At 33.8% G+C, this 25,762-nt stretch overlaps 2 protein-coding genes across 7 annotated transcripts in view; one reads left to right on the top strand and one right to left on the bottom strand.

Annotated features, from left to right (window-relative positions):
• The window catches only part of LOC147069285 (uncharacterized), a 115,658-nt gene that overhangs the window by 27,308 nt on the left and 62,588 nt on the right, over positions 1-25,762 (bottom strand). For all 6 annotated transcript variants that reach the window (XM_085950915.1, XM_085950914.1, XM_085950913.1 and 3 more), the window contains exons 3-5: positions 3,615-3,752; positions 3,216-3,412; positions 1,540-1,681 (exon numbers count right to left, since the gene is read on the bottom strand). In XM_085950915.1, coding sequence (XP_085807041.1) covers positions 1,540-1,681; positions 3,216-3,412; positions 3,615-3,745 — 470 coding nt within the window. In that variant the 5' untranslated portion in view covers positions 3,746-3,752. The remainder of the gene's footprint in view (positions 1-1,539; positions 1,682-3,215; positions 3,413-3,614; positions 3,753-25,762) is intronic.
• Positions 5,335-7,023, top strand: Ak3 (Adenylate kinase 3). The gene has a single exon (XM_085951375.1). It carries the CDS (start codon positions 5,671-5,673, stop codon positions 6,409-6,411), a length of 741 nt encoding a protein of 246 aa, XP_085807501.1. The 5' UTR covers positions 5,335-5,670; the 3' UTR covers positions 6,412-7,023.

Below are 25,762 nucleotides of genomic sequence, written 5' to 3'. Positions count from 1 at the left end.
ATAGCTTCAGCTGTACCATATCTAGCTCTGAACCATTGGCCAGAAACGTCGGATCCTTATGTCCAATGTGCGCTGCATACACAGACGGCTACATGCCACATGTTGATTAGTTCCTCTGCATGGATTGCTTATTGATTCGACAGTCTTTGTCAGTGATTAGTCTGTATTAAATTATAGTAAATTATCCGAGTTGTTATGGTTTTAAATGCATCCACAGTTCCAAAGACGTTCCAAAGTAAAAATTTCTACAGTTTCTTTTATTGGTAGACTATTTTTTTAACATTCGGTTATACCCCATCACAGTGATGCTGCCATTGGATATGTGAATATGGGGATAAACAACTCAATCCGTGTCAGCATATTGATCAGCGATATTAAATACATTACCACAATTATTATAAATTCTTTAACAACCATTTCCCGTAGTGTCCAATTATGGCAAACTCTGTAAATAGCTTACTGCAATTATTATTTCCACGATATCCATTTTTCCATATAGCTATAATCCAATGTCGCAAACTCCATATAGTAGCTGACTCAATATTTATAATAATTATTTCCTAAATATTCTTTTCAAGATATTATTTTGATTGTGAGTACTTCAATAAATAGCGGATCATAATTCATTGGACATGTCACTCGAATATAAGTTCCCGGTCTAATAGTATCATAAGTATTGTAATATACTATTGTACCGACTGTTTACGCTGCAAATAAAACTCGCTCCTCCATCCATCGGAGCAACTACCAAATCTCAACTTCTTCATCCACAACACCATGACTCCCACATGAATAATATCGTCGCCCTAAAAGCAAAAGGGCACTTGTGCAATTTTGACGGTTTTGAGTTATGAATGCAGTTTTCTTCGTAATTTTTTTCTCTACATTATGGGCAAAACGGCATTTGTGAAGCAAAACCCATGATTTCACAATTGAGCAAAGAAAATAAAGGTTACTTGTGTATTTGTAAACTGATCTTCATTAAAAGTATAGGAAAAAGGTAACATGTACACGATTTTAGGAACTATGTGCAATGTTACAAAAATAATATAGGAAAAAGGTGTAATTATCTAAAAGTGAGTAAGGGCCTTTGTACAAAAAAAAATAATTTCGTTGCAGAAAAATGGGCACTTGTGAAATTTGTGAAAAATTTAAAAACATGTTGGCAGCGGGCAAAGAGGTCCAAATAAATATTTTGGAAGATCACAATAAGCGTAAAGTGGACGCTCGCAAATCAAAAAAGATGAAGATAAAGCTATTCATAAATGAATATAGGAAAAAGGTAACATGTGACTTAAAACCTCTTAAAAATCAAAAATTGTCAAATTATAAAAAAAAAATTGCATTTCAATCTTGAGTAATTAGGTCACATGTGTTCCAAATTTCATTTCAAAATATTAAGTAATAACCTCTTCACGATTTTTTTTCACTCCAAAAACACTTAAAATGCGTTTTTCTCAAAACTCAATTTATGTACAAGTGCCGTATTGCTTTTGGGGCGACGATATAATGTAGTAGCAAGAAATAAAATATGATTACCTGTCTAGATTCTTGAAAAAATGTGTAAAATTGAAGTCTTGTAGCGTTGGATGGGTTTTTAATGTCCGTTTGGGATATGTGGAGAAAAATGCATGTGCCAATAGTGAAGAAACAAAGTCATAACTTAGTTCGGTAAGATCAGCTGGAAACATTAAAAAAACAAACTTATTTAATGGTTTTAAAACAAAGCTTTTTGTTAATCCTACGGTATTTACCTGTTAAAACTAAAATTTAAATGTCGTATTCAAAGTTTAAACCAACCTTGGACCTATTTTAAAATAATATAGTAAAGACCAAAGAGATCCTCTTCAGAAGAGTTGTGTTTATTTTCTATAGTGTAGAATAAATTCCAGTTGTTTATCTTGGTCAGACAGACAGAAGATTTATTACTAGCTATAAATCATGAACTCAGGTACCAATGACAGGACAGGCCAGAACTTTACATGGCATAAAAGCGCCTCTACATGTGCATGGATTTACTGGCGGCAATAGTGCTTATTTTAAACTATTATGACAATAACAGTTTACACGTAAAAGTGCTGACTGTCTCTCCAATTCTTTCTTTAAGAGTGAGCGAGATACAATGTTGTCATTATATGGTACTATTTCGTACTATTTGACAGCTACTGAAAATCGGTCAACCTGAAAATTCGTTTTTTTGCTGGCAGGTTCGCCATTATCGTTCAACTGCGCAAGCGCAGATTAAAAAAAATTTACTGTCACATGAAAATTCAGAAGCTTCCAAACTTGTTTGATTCATGCATGCAATCTTGCCAACTGCAGGATAATACATGTTTACCCATACATTTTCTTACTGTCAACAATAAATCGATGCACGTGTAAACGGGGTATAGTATGACGGTACGTGGAAATTATGAGTGAAAATGCTTAACAGGTTATCCAAAAATGATTGGATAAGAGATGAATCGTCAAATGGCTTCACAATGTGGAATTGAATCGTAATTATTTATCACGTTCACGGATTCAGCAAACATTTTGCAGATTTTGCCAAGGTAGGTGATCAATCACAAATATTATTTCAATTGTGTGTCATTCGAATCGAAAAACAAAAATGGCAACTGCAAAACAAGTAGTCATGTTTCAATTATTTCAATCCGCCAACATACAGAATATCAATTTTTCTCTGGCTGCTAATTAAACACTCTAAAAAAATTCTAGCACATCTATTCTATACACAAGACTGCTATAGGCTGTTATCGAGAGTAGTTTTTCATTTTTTTTATCGACTCGCTTATTGTAAAAATTACAATAAGTTAGCCGTCTAAACAGTCAAAACTATCAATCTCGCTGGAAAATTTAACACAGCCAAGAGAGGTGCTGTTAAAACATTTTAACAAGTTAGAGCATTTATTGTAACAATTACAACTAACTTATTGTAATTGTTACAATAAGTGCTAATAATTCGATATAAAAAATGAAAAACTATCCTCGATAGCTGCCGATAGCGGCCTATAGCAATCTTGTGTATGGAATAGATACGCAGAAATGACAAAAATATTTTTCTAAAACCTTATAAAAAATAAAATAAACTGTTAGTTTTATCATACCCAATCTTTCAAACACGCCAAGTGTCAGGACGTGATTCTGACTGAAAATTTATGGCGAATATATTCATACAGTGATAGAAAAAGAAAAAAGTGGTTCAAATTACTCACGTTGTTGCTGTAAGCTGAACACAAGTCCACTGGGAGGTTTCCAATGTCTCAACTGCAGTGCTCTGTGAATGATGCTCGGGAGGGTATGGTCCATGAAATGCGTCCGTTCCGCGGGTGTTAGTTCATTGTCCAGATAGTCCTCAAAGCCTTTCATCAGGCTCGGATCTTTTTCATCTTCATCAGGGTCTATGCTGATGCTAAATTAAACATTATGGCTTATTAGTTTAGTCTGTAATAATTATAATTTCTCACATATTGACTTAACTTTCTTACCTACTTTTAAATATAATATATGGCTTTCATCTTTATTTTTAATAAAGCCCATAACTACAATATGCCTTGGGCCTGATGAGTTTTGTAAAGCTTTGGGGTTATGTATAAAGAAAAAAATACACTTACTTGCACATTTCGTGTATTTTTTGCATTCCATCGACGAGCTTTTGAGTTGATGATGCTAGTAAAAGATGCTTCAAGTGTCGTTGGAGTGACGTCCACCACGGCAGCTCGCACGGTAACATCACCAGTGCCATCTTTCATCTGGAATAATAATAAAAACCTAAATAAATTTGGTTTCTATTTAGTATTTGGACACCAGAGGCGGCACCTCTAGCAACATGCAAGTGCATTGCACTCCTTACATTTTTAAAACATCTTTACATATGAAATTACTCTAATTGTATTTATGAGGTGGGACACCATTATTCGTTGGATTCATTGGAAGAAAGTGAAAACAAACAGTAAAGTTTCACTAATTATTTAGAGGAAATCTTCCAAAATCTTAATGCACAGCATGTCCTGTGTTTATTTTTTATTATGAGTAATAACGAACATGCTGTTTCACATAAGTACCCTCGTTGGCGCAAAAAGAATTATATGTAACCGTTCTGCCTTTGTAATAGACGGATATAAAACGAATATTCTTGCTGTGACCTTATCCAAAACTCTCAAATATTTTTTTCATTAAATTCCACTTCAAGCAAATTATCTGATCTAATGTCGATCAATTCTTCTTGAGCTGCCCACGTAATATGATCATATTTTAATGATTTAGCAAATGGCATTCTAGTAGTAGAATACTTAGAGAGGTGTCAATCCATTGAGAAGGCTGTTTGATAGCTAAATCATCCGGGTCACAATCCTTAGTCATGAGATCATAATGATAGAAAGAACCGGAAAACCCCCCCTTTATGTGTACCCCTGCTTGAGTCCCTAATGAAGATTGATTTTTTTTTTTTTTAATAAATTGCTTGGGAAGGATACATGAGTTGATTAAATATTTTATCCCTGTATTTATTCAGAAATACAATACTATGACATAGGTAACAGCATTTGGCCACAATTATGGGGGGCTGACAGGGCTCTAGGCCCAGGATCAGGAGGGGGCGGCGTGGCGGTTCAACCACATAATTGAGATAAACACACATCGTAAATTTGCTCTAATAGTAAAAAGAGTCGCCTGCAGCGCTATTTTACTTCGGGGTTATTACCATTTTAAAAGAGGTATAATTATGGTTGGGCGATGCAATTTTTGGTCACCTATTGTGTGTTGTATGGACCTAATAGGTTGAGCAAGTGGCTGACATCCATTTCTCGTAAAAACAAAAATCTGTCAATACAAACCTCCACTCCGTGGAGGCCCATATGATCCTATTAAGATCGGACATGGTCGAAAGAAGAAAGAAGAGATTGTGTGTTGATACTCGACAACTCCATAATTAGATGTGTTATAGATCGCTAAAAATACACTGAATTTTTATTGACTTCCAACACCATTTAGAAAACGCCACTGTAGAGCGTCGGACTGCCATTGTAATAGGTAGGGGGGCCGCCAAAGATCCTAGCCTGGGGACCCGCTTCAGGATGTGGGGCCCATGGCCACAATACAAAGTAAAGTAGAAGTGCAATAATTATAAATAGTAAAGTTAAGTAGAGAACATGCAATAGACAAAGAAAAGCTAAAGTTTTTAAACCAGACTAATAATAAATATCATTTTGATAAACTGGCCGGCAATAGGCTTAAGTGATATATTCAATTTTTGCATGGCCTTAAATGATTTATGTCTAATCGCCTAAAAAACAAAATGGACAACCACCGCGACCATAGACTATAATTATTTATATTACAGCGACGTTTGACAGCTCACCGCTGCGCTAGTGTCACAGAGTGCCAAAATTCGAACTTATAATTGCCGCTACGGCTAGCGGTGCTCTTAGCGATGTCATTATGTAAAATATTATATAACATACGGTAACGCATAGTTATTGTGCGCTAGTATTCGAAACAAGATGCAATTCAGTGCCTATTCCGCTATCAAAATCGATAAATAATCAATCACGTGACAGTAATTGTTTTGGGCCATCGTAATCTATAACATGACATTGATTATTATTGTTATAGGTACGTATCGCGCGCGATAAAGCAATGCGGAAAGGTTCAAAGTGCGATTGATCTTTAATGGTCTATATTTTTATAAACCTAGCATTATTTGGTGTAATTATCGCTTTTTGTACGCCGTTTTCCGTGAGAAAATTCACAATGTCTTCTAAAGCCGGTCTCTTCAGGGGGCTGATTCTAGGCGCCCCCGCTTCCGGCAAGGGCACAATATCAAGTCGAATCGTGAAGAAATACGGGTGTGCACATATCTCAAGCGGTGACAAGCTGCGGTCTCACATTCAGAATAAAACTGCTCTCGGTTTGGAGGTTAAGAAATATATTAACGAAGGTGTCTTGGTTCCCGATGATGTGATGATTAAATTCATGAGCGGAGTCCTCGCTGAGGCTGATAATCATTGGTTACTTGATGGTTTTCCTAGAACAGCATCACAGGCTGAGCAACTATGGAAAAATCAAACCGTAGACTTCGCTTTGGATTTAAAAGTGCCTTTTGAAGTGATAATTGAGCGTGTGAAGGGACGTTGGATCCATCTGGCGTCAGGCAGAGTGTACAATACTGATTTTAACGCACCAAAAGTTTCCGGGAAGGACGATGTGACCGGAGAGGACTTAATTCAGAGGCCTGACGATAAGCCGGAAGCCGTTTTGAAGAGACTTACCATCTATAAAGAGATGAACGAGCCGGTTGCTGAGTTTTATAAATCTAAGGGTATCCTTCATGAGTTTCCTGGTAATACGTCGGATGAGATTTGGCCAAAGGTTATTGAGTTTCTTGACCAAAGGTTGAAGAATGCGAAATAAGTTGTTTGTCTTGTTCAAAGTAATCTGTTGAAAATTGAAATGCCTGTACTTAAACCAAAATTCAAAATTATTAATAATTGTGGCTACCTACTTAGGTGCAGATGTTTACTAATATTGCGACCAGAATAATAAACATCTAGATTATATTAACAGCCATTTGCATTTGCTTATATCATTGATGGACTGAATCTAAGTGTGTTTATTACCGGTAATAAAATACTGGCTTACTGTATATTTATCAAAATTGGTTTTTAAAAATAATAATTTCATAAAATTTAGCGATGGTAAATAAAACATGATATATTTTTTTTATCAACAGAGTTCTCGTGCAAAACTTTGTATAATATGGCCTTAGTTAAGCTTTAGAAGGCAGTGCCCTATTGTATATTATTAAAAATCTCGGTAAATGTGCCGCAGCTGCCGTCATGAGATTTTATAACTTTCATTTTAGACCAAACCTAACCTAAACTAATCTAATCTACCCCAACCCAATATTACCTAATATAATCTTAGTTTGTGATAATGATGCATCAAAATCCAATATTGGATCGAAAAACCTATGCGCCGACAGAAAACGGTATTTATTATAATTGTCTACATAGAATAAACTGTTTTCGTAAAAAAAAAATTATAAAAGCTCATCACGGCATCTGCGGCACAATTACCAAAATATCAATTTTCACAGTGTCACTTGATCAACTGCATAATAATTATATAAAAGCCATTCAAATGATTAAAGTGCTTCTTTGACAGCCGAAACCGGTTTGAATTTAAAAGATTACAATAAATGAAAGTTGTACCAAGAATATATCGTCTCTGTTCTGGCAGAACACACAAACTGGAGAATACTAGTTTTGAGTAATTTGACTTTGAAGTTGTTAAAATGTTTGAAATAATGGTCTATCACGTGACTTTATTAAGTAGTCGTAAATAGGATGACTTTAAAATAAAGACTGTTTATTTATTAAGAAGGTTTACAGACGATAAAGTTTGAAATAAGGAACATTTTGGTACTAACTCAATAGGTCATTTTTTCGAATTAGTGTCTTCTGCCAGAACAGTGACGATATTATCTTCCAATATTTTTTTATTATTATATATTGAAAATAAATAAATAAAAACTATGTTTGTTTTCAACGACATCATTAGTCAATTTGTACACCATTTCAATTATCAATAGTTGAATCGTGGGGTCACCACCAAAAGTTGGTAAGTTTCAAAATCATGTTATGGAGTAGGTACAGTAAAAACGAAACAATGATGCGGTTCGTCGATTGTATATGTACGTATACGTACGAATACGCGGTCATCGGCTCCCAGGTATTTATCACGGCTCCCCATACGCACGCACGCACACTATCGACCGACTACATTATTGTTTTGTTTTTACTGTACCTAATTGCAATTTCAAAGCTTGACATGCCCTCTTAAATCGGACATAATGCTAATTTCTTTGTGTTATATGTGCATATCATATATTATATCGGATGATTTTTTTTTCTAGCATAAGTACATATTTATATATAGACGCATAATCCGTTGTTCACTCTAAATAGGTACCTAAATTATTGACATACCAACTTTTGGCAGCAACCATTATAGTATCGTATTTGGTAACCTACTAGAAATTGCAATCCCAGGATTATAAGATTAAAGTTTTGATCTCGAATCCAGAGAAATAAATAAGGTTGTTAAAAGCAGTGGCGAAGGGTGGAGGTGGGCTGGATCTGACATAAATCGTGCACATTAAACTTTGTCGGTCATACGTTCATTGAATTAAAAATACAGATTGCAGATTGTGTAGGTTAGTTTTTAAAATTCAATTAAACGCTGCGTAAACCAAACAATAGATAAATAGCCAAAAAAATTTGTCTATCTATAAAATATCTAAGTTTATGTCCGATCTTACCAGCCTACCTCCACCCCTCGCCACTGATTGAAAGGGTATAGAAATGTTCTACAGAAGAAAATCAAGTCTCTGTTTTTGATACATACTCTCTTATGTGGTTGTCTTTTATCTTCCACGCTTTTGAATTGTCCCATTTTCATAATATAAGATGACAAAAAAGAGTTAAATCATATTGAACTGATATGTTCATGATTTTTTTTTAGAAACAATGTTAAAATTATTGAATCATGTTTAATTGTAACTAATTTTATAATTTTTTTCTTGTTATATAGATTTACTTGTGATTCCAGATTTGTTTTTCTACATGGTTATATAATAATTATAGTTTATATTATGTAATGAATTTAAATAAGATTAAGTTAATCATACTTAGAAATATTTTTTTCTTATTTTTATAAACTTTTATATTGATTCTTTCTTTCGTTTGACACGTATTTGTATTTAATTAAAAAACATTAATTATAATATTATTATGTTTATTACTCCTATTTTTTCCTTTGGTTAATTAAAACTAACCTGAAATTTGGTAATTGTCAAAATAAAATTGAAAGCTAATTGCACATTAGATTGTAGTAAATGGCACTCCATATCAGGTATAAGAATAGTTTACAGATTAACCAGAACGATGATCCTATGGTGTACTCAATCAATGTATGTAGCAGTAATATTTATTATAAACAACTACAGTAATTCACAATTTGTCCAGAAAATGAATTACTTAATCACTGCAGTATATAGGTAGTACACGCATTGTCCAGAAAGATATTTTTAATATTGTCTCGTACTCTACGGATAGTCCAGAGAATTAAATTAGAACTATAAAATTTAGAATGATTGTTAATTAGATTTACAACAGCAATAAAAATATTGCCTTAATCTTGAATGAAATCAGCTGAAATGTACAATTATGACCTTAGTATGCATATGTAAATTGAAATCAAATGTATATTTGAATTGTTAATAATTGGTAGGTACTAGAGGTAGGAAAACTGGTCGATTTTGAAGACTAAGTATACTTACTACCAGTATAAAAAAATACTTAGTATCAAAACTTGTTCCAAAATACTTACTAGTATTTGGAATACTATATAGAGAGTTTGGCGTGCGTATGCGACATAAGTCTCATACTCAACTGGAACTAAAACTTAACTCCATATAAGTATTTGAAATATCGACTTCAATAGAATCGCTAAAAATACACTTAGCTGGGCTTTTCGAAATGTCCCATTTATTATAAAATTTTAAACACATTTAAAATTTATCAGTTGTTAATGTTGTAATATTCTTGTTAACATAAAATGAATAACAATGATTTTTTTTATTTTAAACTTGTCACCTCAGTGACCCCACCACATTTCTGAGGGAATATGCTGCTACAGAAAATTTATGACCTATTGTTCATACATAAGATGATGTCATTGGCATGCATAGACTAATGAATTAAAATATAATTGTATTCAAGTGCTATCTCGCTCGCGCGCATTTAATGTCAATAGTGTTGAAAGTTTACCAACTAGCGAGCGAGACTCAATATCACAAGTTTATTGGGCCACACGTACTGTACATGAGTATGGGTAGTTTCATCCGATACTTGAGTACACAAACTGGTGACAGTATTTCCAACTCACTTCTAGTAGGTACTGATAATTTGATGATTGTCATCTGAATATCAGTTAATCATAATTATTCTTGATTAATTTTAAAATGTAGATTCTGTGAGCATATAAAAGACAGGTGACATAATAAATAGACAAATGCCAGAGAGAATAAATGATTTTTTAGATGAAAATCTAGAAGACACTTATGTCGTGTACTTATAAGCATTGATGCGCAGCATTATGCATTTATAGACTAAGTGACATTTTAGCCGACACTGTAAAGTGTTGTTTCTTGTTAAATATTGCACATGCACATGACAAAATTCAATGGTGTTTAATTCATGACTATTTCAAAATAACAAAGCGTTGGATAAGTGTAAAGATATCATATCTTTATGCTGTAAAAATATTCTACATCCAAGTAGGATATTGGGAGAATATTGTATCTTTCAAACACATAATTATGTCCATTTCTCAATCATCTGGAATCTTAAAATTCAATTTTCTCATAACATACAAAACTGGACATACAATATCTTTGCACTAAACCATTGATAGATTTTCTGGTACAGTTCGGTTATGAGGAATACAGTGGAAAACATATTTTGAAAATAGCCGATATACTGAATTATTTGTTAGGTTAACCTAACCTAACCTAAACTAACGAATAATCCAGTATATCGTGTATTTTCAAAATGTGTGTTTCCACTGTATTCCTCATAACCGAACTGTACCGATTTTCTTCTTAATACCTAAGTTGAAGGTTTAGAAAAAGATGGCATTTATGGCTTAATTTTGTATTGCATAATATTATAGTCTTTTAGAGCCTGTACACGTGCATGGATTTACTTGCACCAATAGTGTGTATTTTAAACTATTGTGATAATAACTGTTTACACGTAAAAGTGCTGACTGTCTCGTCAAGCGTAAACGAGGCATGACGTCGTTATACGGTGCTATATGTCAGGTTTGGACAGGTCATGAAAATCGGTTAACATCAAATTAAGTCTGTGTGGTGTAGTTAATTTTTTTCCGCAGGTTCAGTGAAAGAGTTAAAGATTTTAGTTCCCTAGTTGACAGTGAAGACAATATGTCGACCACTATATACAGGTCACAATATCATTATTAATTTGTTAAGACCGTAGTGCCGTTAGATAATTAGTGCCTAAGTATACTAGATATTATTATATAGATAGATATTCATAGAAAATATATATATGTATATATGGCTGATTTGTATTGAATGCCAATGATTTTATATCACTCAGACTATCTGTCTGTCTATGACACTTAAAAATGCAATGTATTGTTTTGTATTTAAATTGGGTTGTTATGCTTTGAGCTCATACGAAAAGTCCTGAATCATCGTCCATCTCCGGTATAGACATGGGTGGTAAGTGGCGCGTGTCAGTTTGTTTGGCAAAAGGTACACCCGTACTATAAAGTATCATTTTCATTCCGACCATGTCCGATCCAAATAGGATTATATGGGCCTCCACGGAGTGGAGGTTTGTATTAACAGATTTACGTTTTTAAAATGAATGGATGTCAGTCACTTGTTGAACAAATTGAATAATAATATGTGTACTAGCCAGACCTAGGATTCGAACCTGGGACCTACGACGCTATAGGCATTGTGGGTGTTTACCAAGGCGACGTGAAATGAAATAGTTTAAACACTACCGTACTTGTTATAACTTGTTTTTGATGTGTCAAATGCACAATGTAATAAATCTAAGTGTCAACGGGTGATTTTCTTTTTTTATTGTTAAATTAATAATTATATAAGATTCGAGCAATTTACACGGTTGGCCGGCCGACTCAAAATCAAAACAATCTACCTAGTATATTAAATGTTCTCAAAAATTATCATATTTACCATGGCTACAAAAAGGAGTATTTAATAGCACTTTTGGCTGTCAAGTTTTTTGTTTTACGATATTCCAATTGATTATGATGCCTCTTCGTTATACATCAGTCAGATTTACTCTACCGTTAAAGTGTAAAAAACATACTTAAAAATCCTTGAACTAACAGCCTAACCATTATATTATGATGATCAGCGGAATGATAACCCCCCGCCCAGTGTTTTTCATACAAATGTATACCGCTGACTCCCGCGTTCGTCTGTTATGCTTAGATACAGCTGTATAAAATTGCAACCATGACATGTTGGTAATAGAATAATTATTATCTTTAGTTAAACAACTGCATAATGCAATCTTTTGAAGTCTTGCCATAATAGACAGTAATTTTTTTAATTGCCAACACCTTGTGCATAATTTGTATACAAATGACAATAATAACCTTATCCTATTGTATGTAGAGATTTGATTATCTCTGGTGTCAGTAATGTCTATATACTTAGATAACAATAATCACTGATAACATAAAATCGTAGATAAACATTTTGCCTCATAACTCAAACAATAAATTTTCCTTGACTGTAATTGTGTTTGTACATGTATTATTATTTTACACCGATTAGACGGCTCTGACATCAAAACTCGCCTCGTCTGCCGCACAGCCATAAATCAAACCTTCCAAGAACGTTGAACCGGTGTTGCAGATGAAGACCGCGCATATCTACCTAGTAGTGGCGATGGTTGGGGTAGGCTATTTAGATTTAAACTTTTTCAGACATACGTATTTGTTTTCATTGAAATAAGACTACAATTTACAGATGGTGTTGGTTAGTTTTTAAAATTCAATTGAACCCTGAGAAAACGTAACCATATTAGATAATAGTTAAAAAATCCTCATCTCTATAAAATATCTAAAATTATGCAATTAAATCCTACATAACTTTGAATATTTTATATATTGAATAATATTTTTTAATTATTATAATTTGGTTAGGCAGGGCTTAATAAATTAAAGAAATGAACCAAAAATATGTGTTAAATGTATTTTTAATCCAACGAAAACAAATAAGTATGAATGAAAAAGTGTGCACAGTTTTATCGTGCCTAAAATAAACCAAAACTAGTACATGTTCAAACACGCGCGTTAATATCATTTCACTCCCTACTTTAATTATAGTTTGTCAATTTATGGCTACGGCCGTATGTTGTAGCTTAACCACTGGGGAATGATAAAAGAAATGGCGTATTTCAAAAAAACACTACCTTATTCTTAGGTCAATAATTATTATAAAGCAATCATTATTCATAAGATGTTTATCACACTTGAATCGTCAAGGACATAGCTCATAATAAATACCTTTAGAATCATCTTCAAATGTGTTAATCTTGCCGATTTTTTGAATAATAAAATGCCTAATTCTTGTCAAATTTGGGATCACAGTGATTATCAATATAATTTTTTATCGTGAATATTTTACAAAAATTATCTCGCAATAAATTATGCTAATGGTTTTATAAATGCGTTTAAAAATTAATAAATGTAAAAAATCTTAACACCACTGCACAGTTATGTACCGAAATATGACTATATTCTAAAACATTAGAGCGAGAGGTTTAAAAGAATACTATTTTATGTAACAAAAATACTTTATGCAGTCATCAAATGTTTAAAATAACTATAAAGGATAATAAGGCTTCAAAATTATATAAATAGATTATCTACAACGTTTAAGGAGTGTCCAGGATCATGGTTTGAAAATACAATAAAAACTCAATTTTGACCTTCGACGAGCATGTCCCCCCTTAAATAAAATTTTGCGTTACAAAATACATTGTTTTATTTAAATAGAAAAATGGTTATTATGGGTTGTGATTGGACCATATTATATCTGGTATTTTTTAGTGATTTAAAATGATTACATGTAAATTGTACGTAAAACATTTCACTGTGGCACAGTTCGCCGTGAGCTTTCTATCGAAAAGAGATGACCGTGTACTATACGGTCGCCAATTTTATCAGATATCAATATGAACATTAATTAAATTTCCATGGCTGATTTAGGCAAAATTCGTGAATTTATTATTCTGGTTTTTTTCAAAATTTGTTTACTGCTGGCTTCCTGTAAAGTGTAAACCGACAAAAGCCATGTTTTATTTAGACATGAATTTTATGTCAGTACTATACGACCCAAAGAGGTTGGACCTTAGACGCCACCTATTGCATTGCTAAATGAAGCTTCGTGCCGTGCGTTTGGTTTGTGGGCGAGCGAACGCATTCGTATACAAATGTTCGAGACCATTTCGCTAGTGCTCGCACTAGATGCTCAGAATTAAAATATATTTTTCTATCTTTTACGTTATATAGTATTTTTAAGCGGTCAAAATGCAACCATTAGGTAAAAATATCCATAATTTAGGTTATTTTAAAGAAACACAGTCACCTGATATCAAAATATATAATAATATACAAATAAATTATCACGAACATGTATCAACTTACCTATGAAACGTAATACCATCTTCTTACTTATCAGTACGGCTACTACATTCTAATACAACACACAGAACCATCTTTTCTACTTAATTAACTAAAAATATTTACCATTGACTTTAAGTTTAACACAAAAAATAGCAATTTTAGCAACACGCGCTCGCAGGTTATCGACGCTTAGTTAAGCAAAAAACTAAGATTTGGTGGCTACGCTGACAACAAAATCTTCTACACATTTGTAAACCTTTTATTTTATTCTAGTGCGTGTCGCAGAGATTATAAGGGTGCCGAATACTTTCTCACTCGCACTTATGCATCGATTTTGTTCAGGCCTTGGGTTGGACGGTTTTACCGTATATTTCCGATACAACATTTCATGGTGAAGTGTGATACGGCGAACTGCATACGTACAAGTTTCCAGACACGATATTATGGACCGATTCAATCAAGCGCCAACACGAGTGAGTTGATAGCGGAATCATTCCGTGTAATTGCTATTTAAAGTCGACGATTGCGCACGACGATCGTTGAATCTGGTTGGGTCTGCCAGTCCGCTGGTCTAATTAGGCGTTTACTGAATCCTAAAGATATTTGCAGAGAATTCAGAATCCTAAAGATATTAAAGAATATTGCAGGGGTTGTCAACCTGAGCCCTACCTCCCACAAGTGGGCATTCCAGCTTGCATGGTGGGCGATAGGTGTTTCAAAAACATTCTCATTATGTTCTCATCAAATTCCCCGTGGCAAATTTAATTTCAGAAAATATACTATCTGTATCGCCCTCGCATAAGTTTAGTTCACTTTACGTAAGTGAAACTAAATGGCGCTATAATAATAGCAGTAAAATTGAGCCAGATATCCAGTATTTAGTTTCGCAGCATCAGCCTCAGGGATCTCATTAATAATTGAATTAATTAAATGTATGTAATTTCATCAGACTTCATGCTTCTATGTATGCAAAGTATAAAAGTAAAAAGATAGATTTAATTACTTATAGATAGTTAGTTGTTTTATAAAGATTTTTTCTGTCAAACTTAGCGAAAGTCTGACATAAAGTATTTGGGAAGTAATTATTATTATATGCTTTAACTTGCTGTAACTCTGCTTTATAAATTTTACAAAGTGAAGTTACTTCCATATTTTATAAATCACCATTATTGTGGAACCGGTGAGCGGTTACAAAATTATACTACTAACATAGAAAAAAAGTGGGCGGTAGGTATAAAAAGGTTGACTACCTCTGGTCTATTGTATTAACAGAAGGAATAGTGATTGATTTTTGAAATGTTTACTACGTTTAATGGCTTCAAATCACATCACACTTGGCCGGTGTAAATAAATCAAATCAGTCAAAATGTCAATATTGATGTAAACCATTCAAAACATGAAAGCTATTTTAAATCTAAGTGGTTGACTAATGACTTCAGAGTGAGACTCTGCATGCAAAGGGAATGCGTTATCATCATAAATAAAACAGAACAGTGACAAAACAGAACATGACAAAACAGAAAATGACAAAACAGAACAACGATAAATATAACTATGACCTTTCAGGAAAAATATAAATTTAATCGCTAGAAAGCCTCAAATAAACGGGATTTAACTCGGTGTTGCCGGCAAGCTTAGGATATCTCATCTTAATCAATATAATATGTTCAAAATGATTGGGTGACTAGGTATAACAAAATAATGACCTAACCTAACCTATAGATTCCACAAAAATTAATTTTTCCCCTGGCTGTTCTGCTTTGTCATGTTCTGTTTTGTCCGGTTACCCTATGCCATCCGCATAACTGCATCTACACATAAGGACCGCTACATGTGTACCTATACTCCGTTGTACACTCCCCATTCCTCACCCTACCTTATCTGCCGCACCGACGGTTGTGCGTTACCTGCACCTTTCTCCACATAATATCCCCATGTCCATACCGTCCCTCTATTGAAAATTGCCAGCACCCTTTAATGTACAGCAGACAGGAAAGTGATACACCCCTGTTACAGGCGGGCTTCTCCCGGTGTAAAATAATCATTTAGTAGCTCAAGTCGAAACGTAACCCTGACCTCTAGAAACGGCTTCATAAAACATCTAATCTGATTCCTTGCTCAACCACGTAAGTATTTTTTATTTATAAGTAAGGGCCTTCGTCCGGTGTGTGAAAATGACATATTGGGCGGAGGTGTAATTAAGATAAATTTAATTTAATTTAAAAAGTATAAATGATGATGGATGAAAGCGATAATTTTAAGACTAAATATAAGTATTTAAATATAATAAATTTTGCCGCGCTTGTCGGCAACGTCCAAATTTCGACGCGCCTGCGCCAGGGTCAGGCTCGTGATTCGCCGAATCAAAGATCACGCGATAAAATTTGGCCAATCACGAGAGTCCTTTTTGCTGGAATGGCGTGGGTACGCGAAGTTTGAAAAAGAAAAAAGTAATTAGTAAGCGTCCCCTTTCCGATAGGATAGGACCTGCGAAACTTATTGTTAAAACAAAATATGTAAACGTTTAAAGAAAATGTAAAATATAAGAAGACCACGTGACGAGCACGAAAGACCGTGTTTTATTTACACTCCAACCGTTTGAATTCCTTTTTTTTGTGATTCCGGGGTTCGATGGACACCTGAGCTAGCCGCTGGACCCCCGGGGATCTCAAAAGGAAATCTCTGTGTGTAATGTCAGCAATAAAGAGAGATCAGTTTAATAAATGTACTACGTTAAAATTTTGACAACAGACAGAATATTAGACATAAAGCCCACAGATGGTCGCATGGCGAGGTGAGGAATGGAAGGTTTTACGATGCATTGCTTAGCGCACACAAAAAGCAGACGCTCACCGTACTGCCCATTACAATTAATTAATAACGAAACAGTGAAATATTTGCATTTCATTATCTTGGAAAGTATATCGACGCTATATTTTTTTTATTACATTTATATCTAGAAACAGACCATGGAGAATCGAATCAATGACAAAACAGATAGGTGAGTAGCGTTGACGTTAAAGTAAGCGACCCGTGCGACCATTCACACATTGTATTTTGGTAAGTGGTCGCACCGTTCGATAAATTGACACGCGCGCTGTCGTCTCGTCGCCTTCTGTAGGCTTTCCCCCGTTTCAGATGGGACACCGGTGTCGCGCTCGTATATAATAAGGAGGCCTTTGTATTAGAACAAAGGGGCCTTTGTATTATGTTTATGAACGCCTAGAGCTAATGAGTCAACGCATAATTTCGCGATATAAATTAGAACATAAAAATGGCTGCGGATGAGAATGTAGCGGCCGACGGAAAAGTGTACCATACAAGCTTTGACTCATTAGATCGGGGCGTTCATAAACATATTACAAAGACCCTTTTATTCGAATACAAAGGCCTCCTTATTATATACTAGCGCGACACCGTGTCCCGTCTGAAACCGGCCTTTACGATTCGCCATGGCACACACTTTCAAAACCTCTGGTCTACACGACGGTTATCTATCTCTATCAGTGATTCCCAACAGGGTTCCGCGGGAATTCAGAAGGCTCTACGTCATGTTGAAACCTTTTTGGTAGTATGCTAACACTGTTAAGAGTAAGCGCCGGCCTTCCATCCAGAAGCTCCGGGTTCGATCCGGTGAGGATCCAATACCTATATTCATGTGATTTTCCCAAAGCCGTTGTGATTGTTTCACTTCTATTACTAAATGAAGCGCTTAGTTTCAAAAGCTCCGGTTTTATGGATATTTTTGTTACCTTTTGCCAAAGATTGAACTTTAAAAAACGTCAAAAACGATCAAAAATTAGGGTAAATTTCAAAACCCGCTAAAATGGTTGAGTTTGCTTTTCAAATACCCCTAAAATTGATAAGCCAAAATACTCTTTAGATTCTTTAAAATGTATCTACTAATTAAATAATAAATACCTACACAAAGTTCACAGATTTAGTAGATATGAGTTTTTCTCATTTTTCTCAAAACTACCTAAAATCGTTTTTCTCAGGACTAGGTACGTAAAATCGTTTTAGGGGGTTTTGAAACTAGGCGCTTCAAATAAGCTACTGTTAAACTACACTACTGTCATTAGACGGCTAGGCCTGTTGTGGTGTTAAAAAAATATAGAAGTCGCGATACTTATATATTATATTAAATTTAAGTGTTTCGCCAAACAAAAAGTTTATGAATCACTTGGAGTACCTATAGACCAGGGTAGGGCAAACTGCGGCCCGCCAGGTATTTTTTTGCGGCCCGCCATCATTAATTCTACTTCTGATAACGAATAACTTTTTTATATTTTTTTAAAAAATATTGACAATAGATTAAAATTTGAAGAATTTGTTGTTTCGTTAATGTATTATCTCAGTATGTCTTCCTTGCGTCTCGTCTCACACTATGTAACCACTATTTTCTATGTTGAACATCGTGACACATTTAAATACTTTTAACTCTGCGTTGCAAGGAAAAAAAAATATATGCCCACGATATGGTGAGAGTTTGAATGGATTTCAATTAAAACTCAAGTTGTTCCTTCGACAAATATCGAATAAGAACGTGTACCACTTTCCAACTTTGAAGTTGCTGAATGTACCAGAATATAAATTTGAAGAATATGGTAAAATTATTAAAGCTCTAAATGACGATTTTTTACAAAGATTTGGTGACTTCCGAAAAATTGAGACAAGTTTAGCAACAGTACGCTATCCATTTTCAATAGATATTGATAGTGTACTGACAGAGCTACAACTTGAGATTATTGGTCTGCAGTGTGACACTGATTTAAGAGAATTGCATCGTCGTGAAGATATATCCAAATTTTACAATGCCCTTAATTCAGACAAATTCGAACAACTTAAAGATTATGCAAGGAAAATGTTCGTTGTTTTTGAATCAACCTATATATGTGAAACATTTTCGATCATGAACCTCAATAAAAATTCTTTACGATCAAATATCTCCGATGCCCATTTATAAGGAGTTTTGAAAATACCAACCACAAAATTAACACCTGAATTTGAAAAAATGTACAACACTTTCATTCTTCTCATTAATTTTTTTGTAATGTTTATTTTTCGTGATAATAAATAGTGTATATCTAAAAATGGTATTTTACTTGCGGCCCGCCGCTCATTTTGAATTCTTGAATTTGGCCCTCCATCCAAAAAGTTTGCCCGCCCCTGCTATAGACTGTCTATACCTACTCCTTGAGTACCTAGGTATTTCATGGAAACGGCACTGGCGATTAACAATTTTATTGTATATATTATTATATTATAATATATTTTACGGAATTCCAAAAGTTCTTTTGTTGGTAACAGTACGATTATAAGTTGATGAGCACATTCTTTTGAATGACTGAAGTGTGTATAAATACATCCTTGTGATTATTTTCGGTCCTTTGTCCAGGAAAGAATTTCATTTGTTAACGGGAATACATACTGCTGCAAAATACTGTAATTAATTAGTTTAGATTCTGTGAAGATGCACTTTGTTGAGTATCTGAATGTATTTTTGTTGTGTTGTACCCAGGGATTCATATCCCGGGATCCCGAGCTATTTTCGATACCTATGAATCCCGGGATTGGTAAACATAATCCCGAAACTTTTGGGATTGATTTTTTTATCAATTTTTACGGAAAATAAAATAAAAACGAAAATATAACAGATAAAATACTTTTAATAACAAATAAAAACACATTAGAAATAAACTGAGTTTGAATGAAGTTTGATTTATTACCCATGCGTAAGTTGCCAATTCATTTTATTTCTTCACATAAATCAATAAAAATGAGAAAGATTGGAAAAAACAATGTTTCGCACTTTTAACAAAGTAATTCCACACGTTTTACGGCAGATTCATATCTGGCTGACTAATTACATTTATGCTTAGACATAAACCATGATTTGCTTTAATATTTTAAATCTCTCTAACCCATTCATTAAGTCTTTACTATCAGAAACAGCAATCTCATATAATATATTATGTAAATATATAATTTTGAAAAACACTTTCTGAGAGAATATATTATTATAACCAATAGAAAAAATCTTTTTTGAAAAAAAGTAAGCCAACCCGACGGGGAATCGAACTCCGTATCTCCCAGGTTTACGCCCTGATCCGTGCATTACCACTATGCTACGAGGTGACATACTAATTGCGACAAATTGTAACTATTAGTCAATTTTAATACCTACCATCAGTGCTCTTCCAAATCAAGCTACTTTGGCAATCGATTTTTGTCTCTTAAATCAAAGTAGGTAACTATTTACTATTACTTTGATTACTAACCGACGTCATGGAATTTCTCCAATATTTTTTTAGATGTAGCTACCTGCACTTGCTAATAATTTATAATTAACTATGGTACTGTTCGGTTATACGGAATACAGCGGAAAACGCATTTTGAAAATAGCCGATAAACTGGATTATTTGTTGGTTTGGGTTAGTTTAGGTTAGCTTAAGTTGGGTTAGGTTAGGTTAGGTTTGGTTAGGTTAACCTAACAAATAATCCAGTTTATCGGCTATTTTCAAAATGCGTTTTCCGCTGTATTCCGTATAACCGAACAGTACCATTATATATTATTTAAACACTAAACCAATATTAATTGTACGAAATTTTATAAATGAAAATCGTTCAGATTTGTAAATAGTTTAACATAAATTAATAATTCAACATAATAAGAATACGTGTATTAATTAAGGCGCTAAGTACCAAAAAGATAAAAACTGACATTTTTATAGAAAAATATTCTACATACCAACGCCAATAACTTCAACTATGGTCTAAGTGCCTCAAGCAAGTCAAAAAAATACAGCAAAATATTTAAACATGTCGACGTTATAAGTCTGTTGGCGTGTTTTATTTATAATTGTGTAAATAGCACTGCAGTGGTCAACGGCATTCACTATAAAATGGCTGACGATGATGTGTTGACACTTGCGAGTTCTTAATACCTAAAATTATAGAAGCTGCCGTGATTGCTTCACACTGTAAAACCACATTTTTCAAAAGGTCTGCTTCATGAAATTTTACTGCAATGACTCGGTATTTTGTAACTACAGGCAATACTACTTTTTGGTACTTAGACCCTTAATTAATACACGTATTCAATTAATATGTACGATGCAGGTAACATCCGTAACGTGAATTTTAAAAATATAATAAATAAATGAAGAGACATTTAGTTAGACGTTTCAGCCATTTACACCTAAGCTGTCTTCTTTTTATAGAAAGTAAACCATTGCGCACTACCAGAAAATATTACTATTCTGGACATTACTTCGGGCATATTATTCAGAATAATGTTTTAATTAGATACTTTTCAACACAATATGTTATTTTTTATTTTAATTGAAATTGTAATTTATTTGTTATCCTTTCATAAATAAATAAAACTGTTATTTTTTATAATTCAATATTATTTGCTCCATTAAACCTATGTATTTCCAAGATTGAACGTACACAATATTAACAATAAATGTCTTAAATAGTATAAATTTAACTAGATTTATTTTTGATCGATTTTATCATTGTTATTTGTATAATATATTTTTTTTATATTAACTATGGAAAAAATGCCAATCCCGGGATTGTCAAATTGTAATCCCGAAATCCCGGGATCAAAATTTTGGGTCGGGATTGGATTCCCTAGACTTGTACCTATAAGTTGTCGGATATTTTACTTTCGGGCATACAGAGAGCGGTTTTACACGAACCATAATAATATTATGAGGCACTCGTTTCGTCATAAACTTAGGAAAGGGTCCTTCAAAACTGTATGAAATATCTGCAGCTCTTAATAAATACGATTATGGGTCTTGGATGATTCGGCGCCAGGACAACTGGGCGCCACGCAATAGAATGAAATTCGAAAATAAATAGAAGGTTATTATAGGTAGGTACTTTTAAAAAATATATTTCATAATATTATTTCTTTTTAAGGTATGTTATTTAATACTTGGTGAGCATTTAAATATGCACACGTAAATCATGATTTAATTATGCATGTTTAAGTTCCAATGATAAGAGAGTTCTTTTATTTTACCACGTTTTTCTTAGCTCGTATTCTTGTTTGTCCGGTGGTTGTTTATCCAGTACAAATCTTGCAATCAATTTTTAACTAAACTTTTCGTTTCCCGACTAGCTAGACATTTGAAACTTTTAGAATATATCAGAACACGATGCCAATGGATTCTTTTAATACTTTTAGCCATCTTTAAGTAGGATTGAATTCATTTTCAGTTAATTCTGTTTTCTATGAAAAGTTATTTCAGAAGAAATCCGTAATTCAATCCACTATTATTGGTTGCTAGGAAATTATTAATATATATCTACGTGCGTTACTATGGAAATCAATATGCGTGTCAAAATGACATTTCAGTATTATTTCAATCAAATACAATTTTTTGATCGTTTAAGCAAGTCAAGCCAAGTTTATATGATTCAACAGAAAATTTAAAAACGTTGTATATAAAAAAAGTTCTTTTTATCTTGTAATAATTTGCAGTTATGACCCTATAGATCTCAGTGTGCGATATCTACGTATCAACGAAAAAATGTATTTCTTGTCAAATCGGTAGGTAGGTACGAATGATGTAAACATAAGGATCGAGTGTAATAGGTTGAGCAAGTGGCTAACATTCATTTCTCATAAAAAAAATAAAAATCTGCACTCTGTGGAGGCCGATATTAATATGATCCTCTTAGGGTCGAACATGATGAAAATAACAAATAAAACATAAGGAAAATAATATAGATTTTTTTAAATGCTATTAAATTACATTACATCACCTTGTTCGGTCATATGGGCCTCCATTGAATGGAGGTTGTAGTAGGTACCTACCAGATTTTTGTTTTTACGAGAAATGGATGTTAGCTACTTACTCAACCTATTAGGTGCATTCTCTTGATCCAAACTTATCCACGTTGAAAAACATGTGAATTTGTCAGACCCGCGACATTATAGGGTGACTCGTTACCACTCGGGCATCATGGGCGTAGGACGACACCGGGGTTGAGGAAAGAAGGAAGAAGTACACGCGATGGAAACCCAAGAATCTATTACGATAATAAAACCTTAATTTTCCAAATGAATCCAGGCAGTTAAACAATTTATTATTTAGCAAATAGCTTTCATGAATTTATATTAAACATAAAATTAATAAATATAAAAAATCTTAACACCACTGCACATGGATGTACTTGAATATGACTATATTTTAAAACATTAGAGCGAGAGGTTTAAAAGAATACTAGGTAGTTCATGTAATAAAAATACTTTATGCAGTCAACTGTTTAAAGTGTAAAGGCTTCAAAAGTATATACATAAATTATCTACAACGTTTAAGGAATGTCCAGGGTTATGCTCTGAAAATAGCATAAAACCCCCATTTTGACCCATGCTGAGCATGTGAGCCGTTAAGTATAATATATTTTCTCAGAAGGGGCCAACACTGTCCCTGACAGGGCGAACTCGGTTGAGAATCACTGGATTAGAAGGACATATTTACCCATGTCTTATAAATAAAATATAACTTTTTTCAAAATTAATCGTAATTAAAAATATGCCTAATAATTATATTTTTGGAAAGCAGTATTGTAGAACTTTAGATGCAAGGTAGATAACCTAATAAACATCATTAACTCCAGTGTGATAAAAAAAAAGTAGTAGAACGCAGTGGCGCACCCAGGGGGGGGGGGGCAAGGTGCCCTGGCACCCCCCAAACATAAAAATTATCAGAATGATTTTAAACATTGAAATTGAAAGCCAATAAACTATAAAAAATGATGGCAAAAAATGATGTAATTGTAATTCTCCAGCACCCTTTTTAGAATTTTTTTTTAGATTTTAATTTCTAACACAAAAATTTCAAAACACTAATGTCTGGTGTTTTTAGAAACCCAATCCCTAATGGAACTGTCAAAAAATTCTCGGTGTCCACCCGAATTCCGGAGTGGTGTAGGTCATGGCTGGGGGGCTGACAGGGCTCTAGCCTGGGGGCCCGGTGTGTCGGGTTGACCAGATAAGTGAGATAAACACACATCATAAATTAGCTTTAATAGTAAAAAAGTCGCTTGCGACGCTATTATACTTCATGCCCATGAACATTTTAAATTATATAATTGTGCATTATATTTTCTGATTATTATGTGTCGATACTCGACAGCTCAATTATTAAAGTAGATGTATTAAAAATCGCTAATAATTCATGGTATAAGTACCCTTAATTTGAACTAAAACACAATTTGTAGGTAGGTAGGGGCCCTCCAAATATCCTCGCCTGAGGGCTCGTTTCAGGGTGAGTGCAATAGACAAAATACCGATAAACGAGAAATTAGGCTGTGTTGTGTTGAGTATGTTTGTGTATAAGATGCAATAATACTTTTTGTTGTCCATTTTCAATTAATATTTTGGAACCTCAATATTAAAAAACCAAAAATCGACGATAAACATCCGGCGAAAAGAACGACTACAGTCGGTGGTGGTGTAAATCAAAAGAACTTTTTTTCAGTGGAATTTGGCATACACATTGTAGCTCTCGTCTAGACCAAGCGTGTAGCACAGCCGATATTATTTGAGTAATGTTTTAGCATACTAGGCGCACATGTTCAGCATGGTCACTGTTAGCAGTGTTGCCATGTCTACTGAAAATGTAGTAGATCTACTGATATTTTTTGACTATATACTTACTAAATTTTGATTTTTTTTCGAAATTCAAGAAATCTACTGATATTTGTGTTTCTCCATAATTGTAAGTTTACTTATGATTATTTTAATAATACACTTGAAATGATTTACGCACGACCTTTTTTGATGTGTTACACTTTTAAATTGACGAAGAAAGCATTGTAACTCTACCCAATAACGCCATTTTACCCATTAACATCATCATTGTTTACAATAAATTAATATTATTAGTTATTTTTATTCTTATTAGTCTTAAATCATATCTAATATACTACATTTTCCAAAATCTACTGATATTTTATGAAATCTACTGAATTTTTTTGTCAAAATCTACTGAAATTTTAAATTTTGACTTGGCAACACTGGCTGTTAGTCACTTCCAATCCGCCAGTCGCTGATGACACGCTCAACGGTTACCGTCACTATGCCTCCAATTTAATAAACACTAGGAATAAACTGTTCAAATATGCCGCCGTGTATTATAAAAATATGTACAAATAATAATTATATGAAGAAGAAAAAGAGCCTACAGGACTAATGTACATTCTTCTCCTTGGGCTCCCCCCAATATTAAATCCTGAGTGCGCCACTGGTAGAACGGAATAGTAGGTATGTTTCAACTTGGCCGCCTATAAAATTTTATGGCTCATAAAATAATAATATCAAACCAGTTTGCCATTGCAGCGGGTTTTCAAGCTGTCTCACGACAGGCGCGAACATAAGGGGGAGACGATTTCGGGTCTGAACCGCCCGCACGTGCAATAGTGTGTGTAATACACCAATATTAAATGAGCGTCAATGCATAAACCGAGAGCAGTT

Source organism: Rhyacophila brunnea, unplaced genomic scaffold, assembly GCF_057557595.1.
Source record: "Rhyacophila brunnea isolate RB1 unplaced genomic scaffold, BYU_Rbru_1.0 scaffold_24, whole genome shotgun sequence".
Taxonomy (NCBI): Eukaryota; Metazoa; Arthropoda; class Insecta; order Trichoptera; family Rhyacophilidae; genus Rhyacophila; species Rhyacophila brunnea.
The sequence above is the reverse complement of the archived record's forward strand: the minus strand, read 5'-3'. Positions and strand labels throughout refer to the sequence as shown.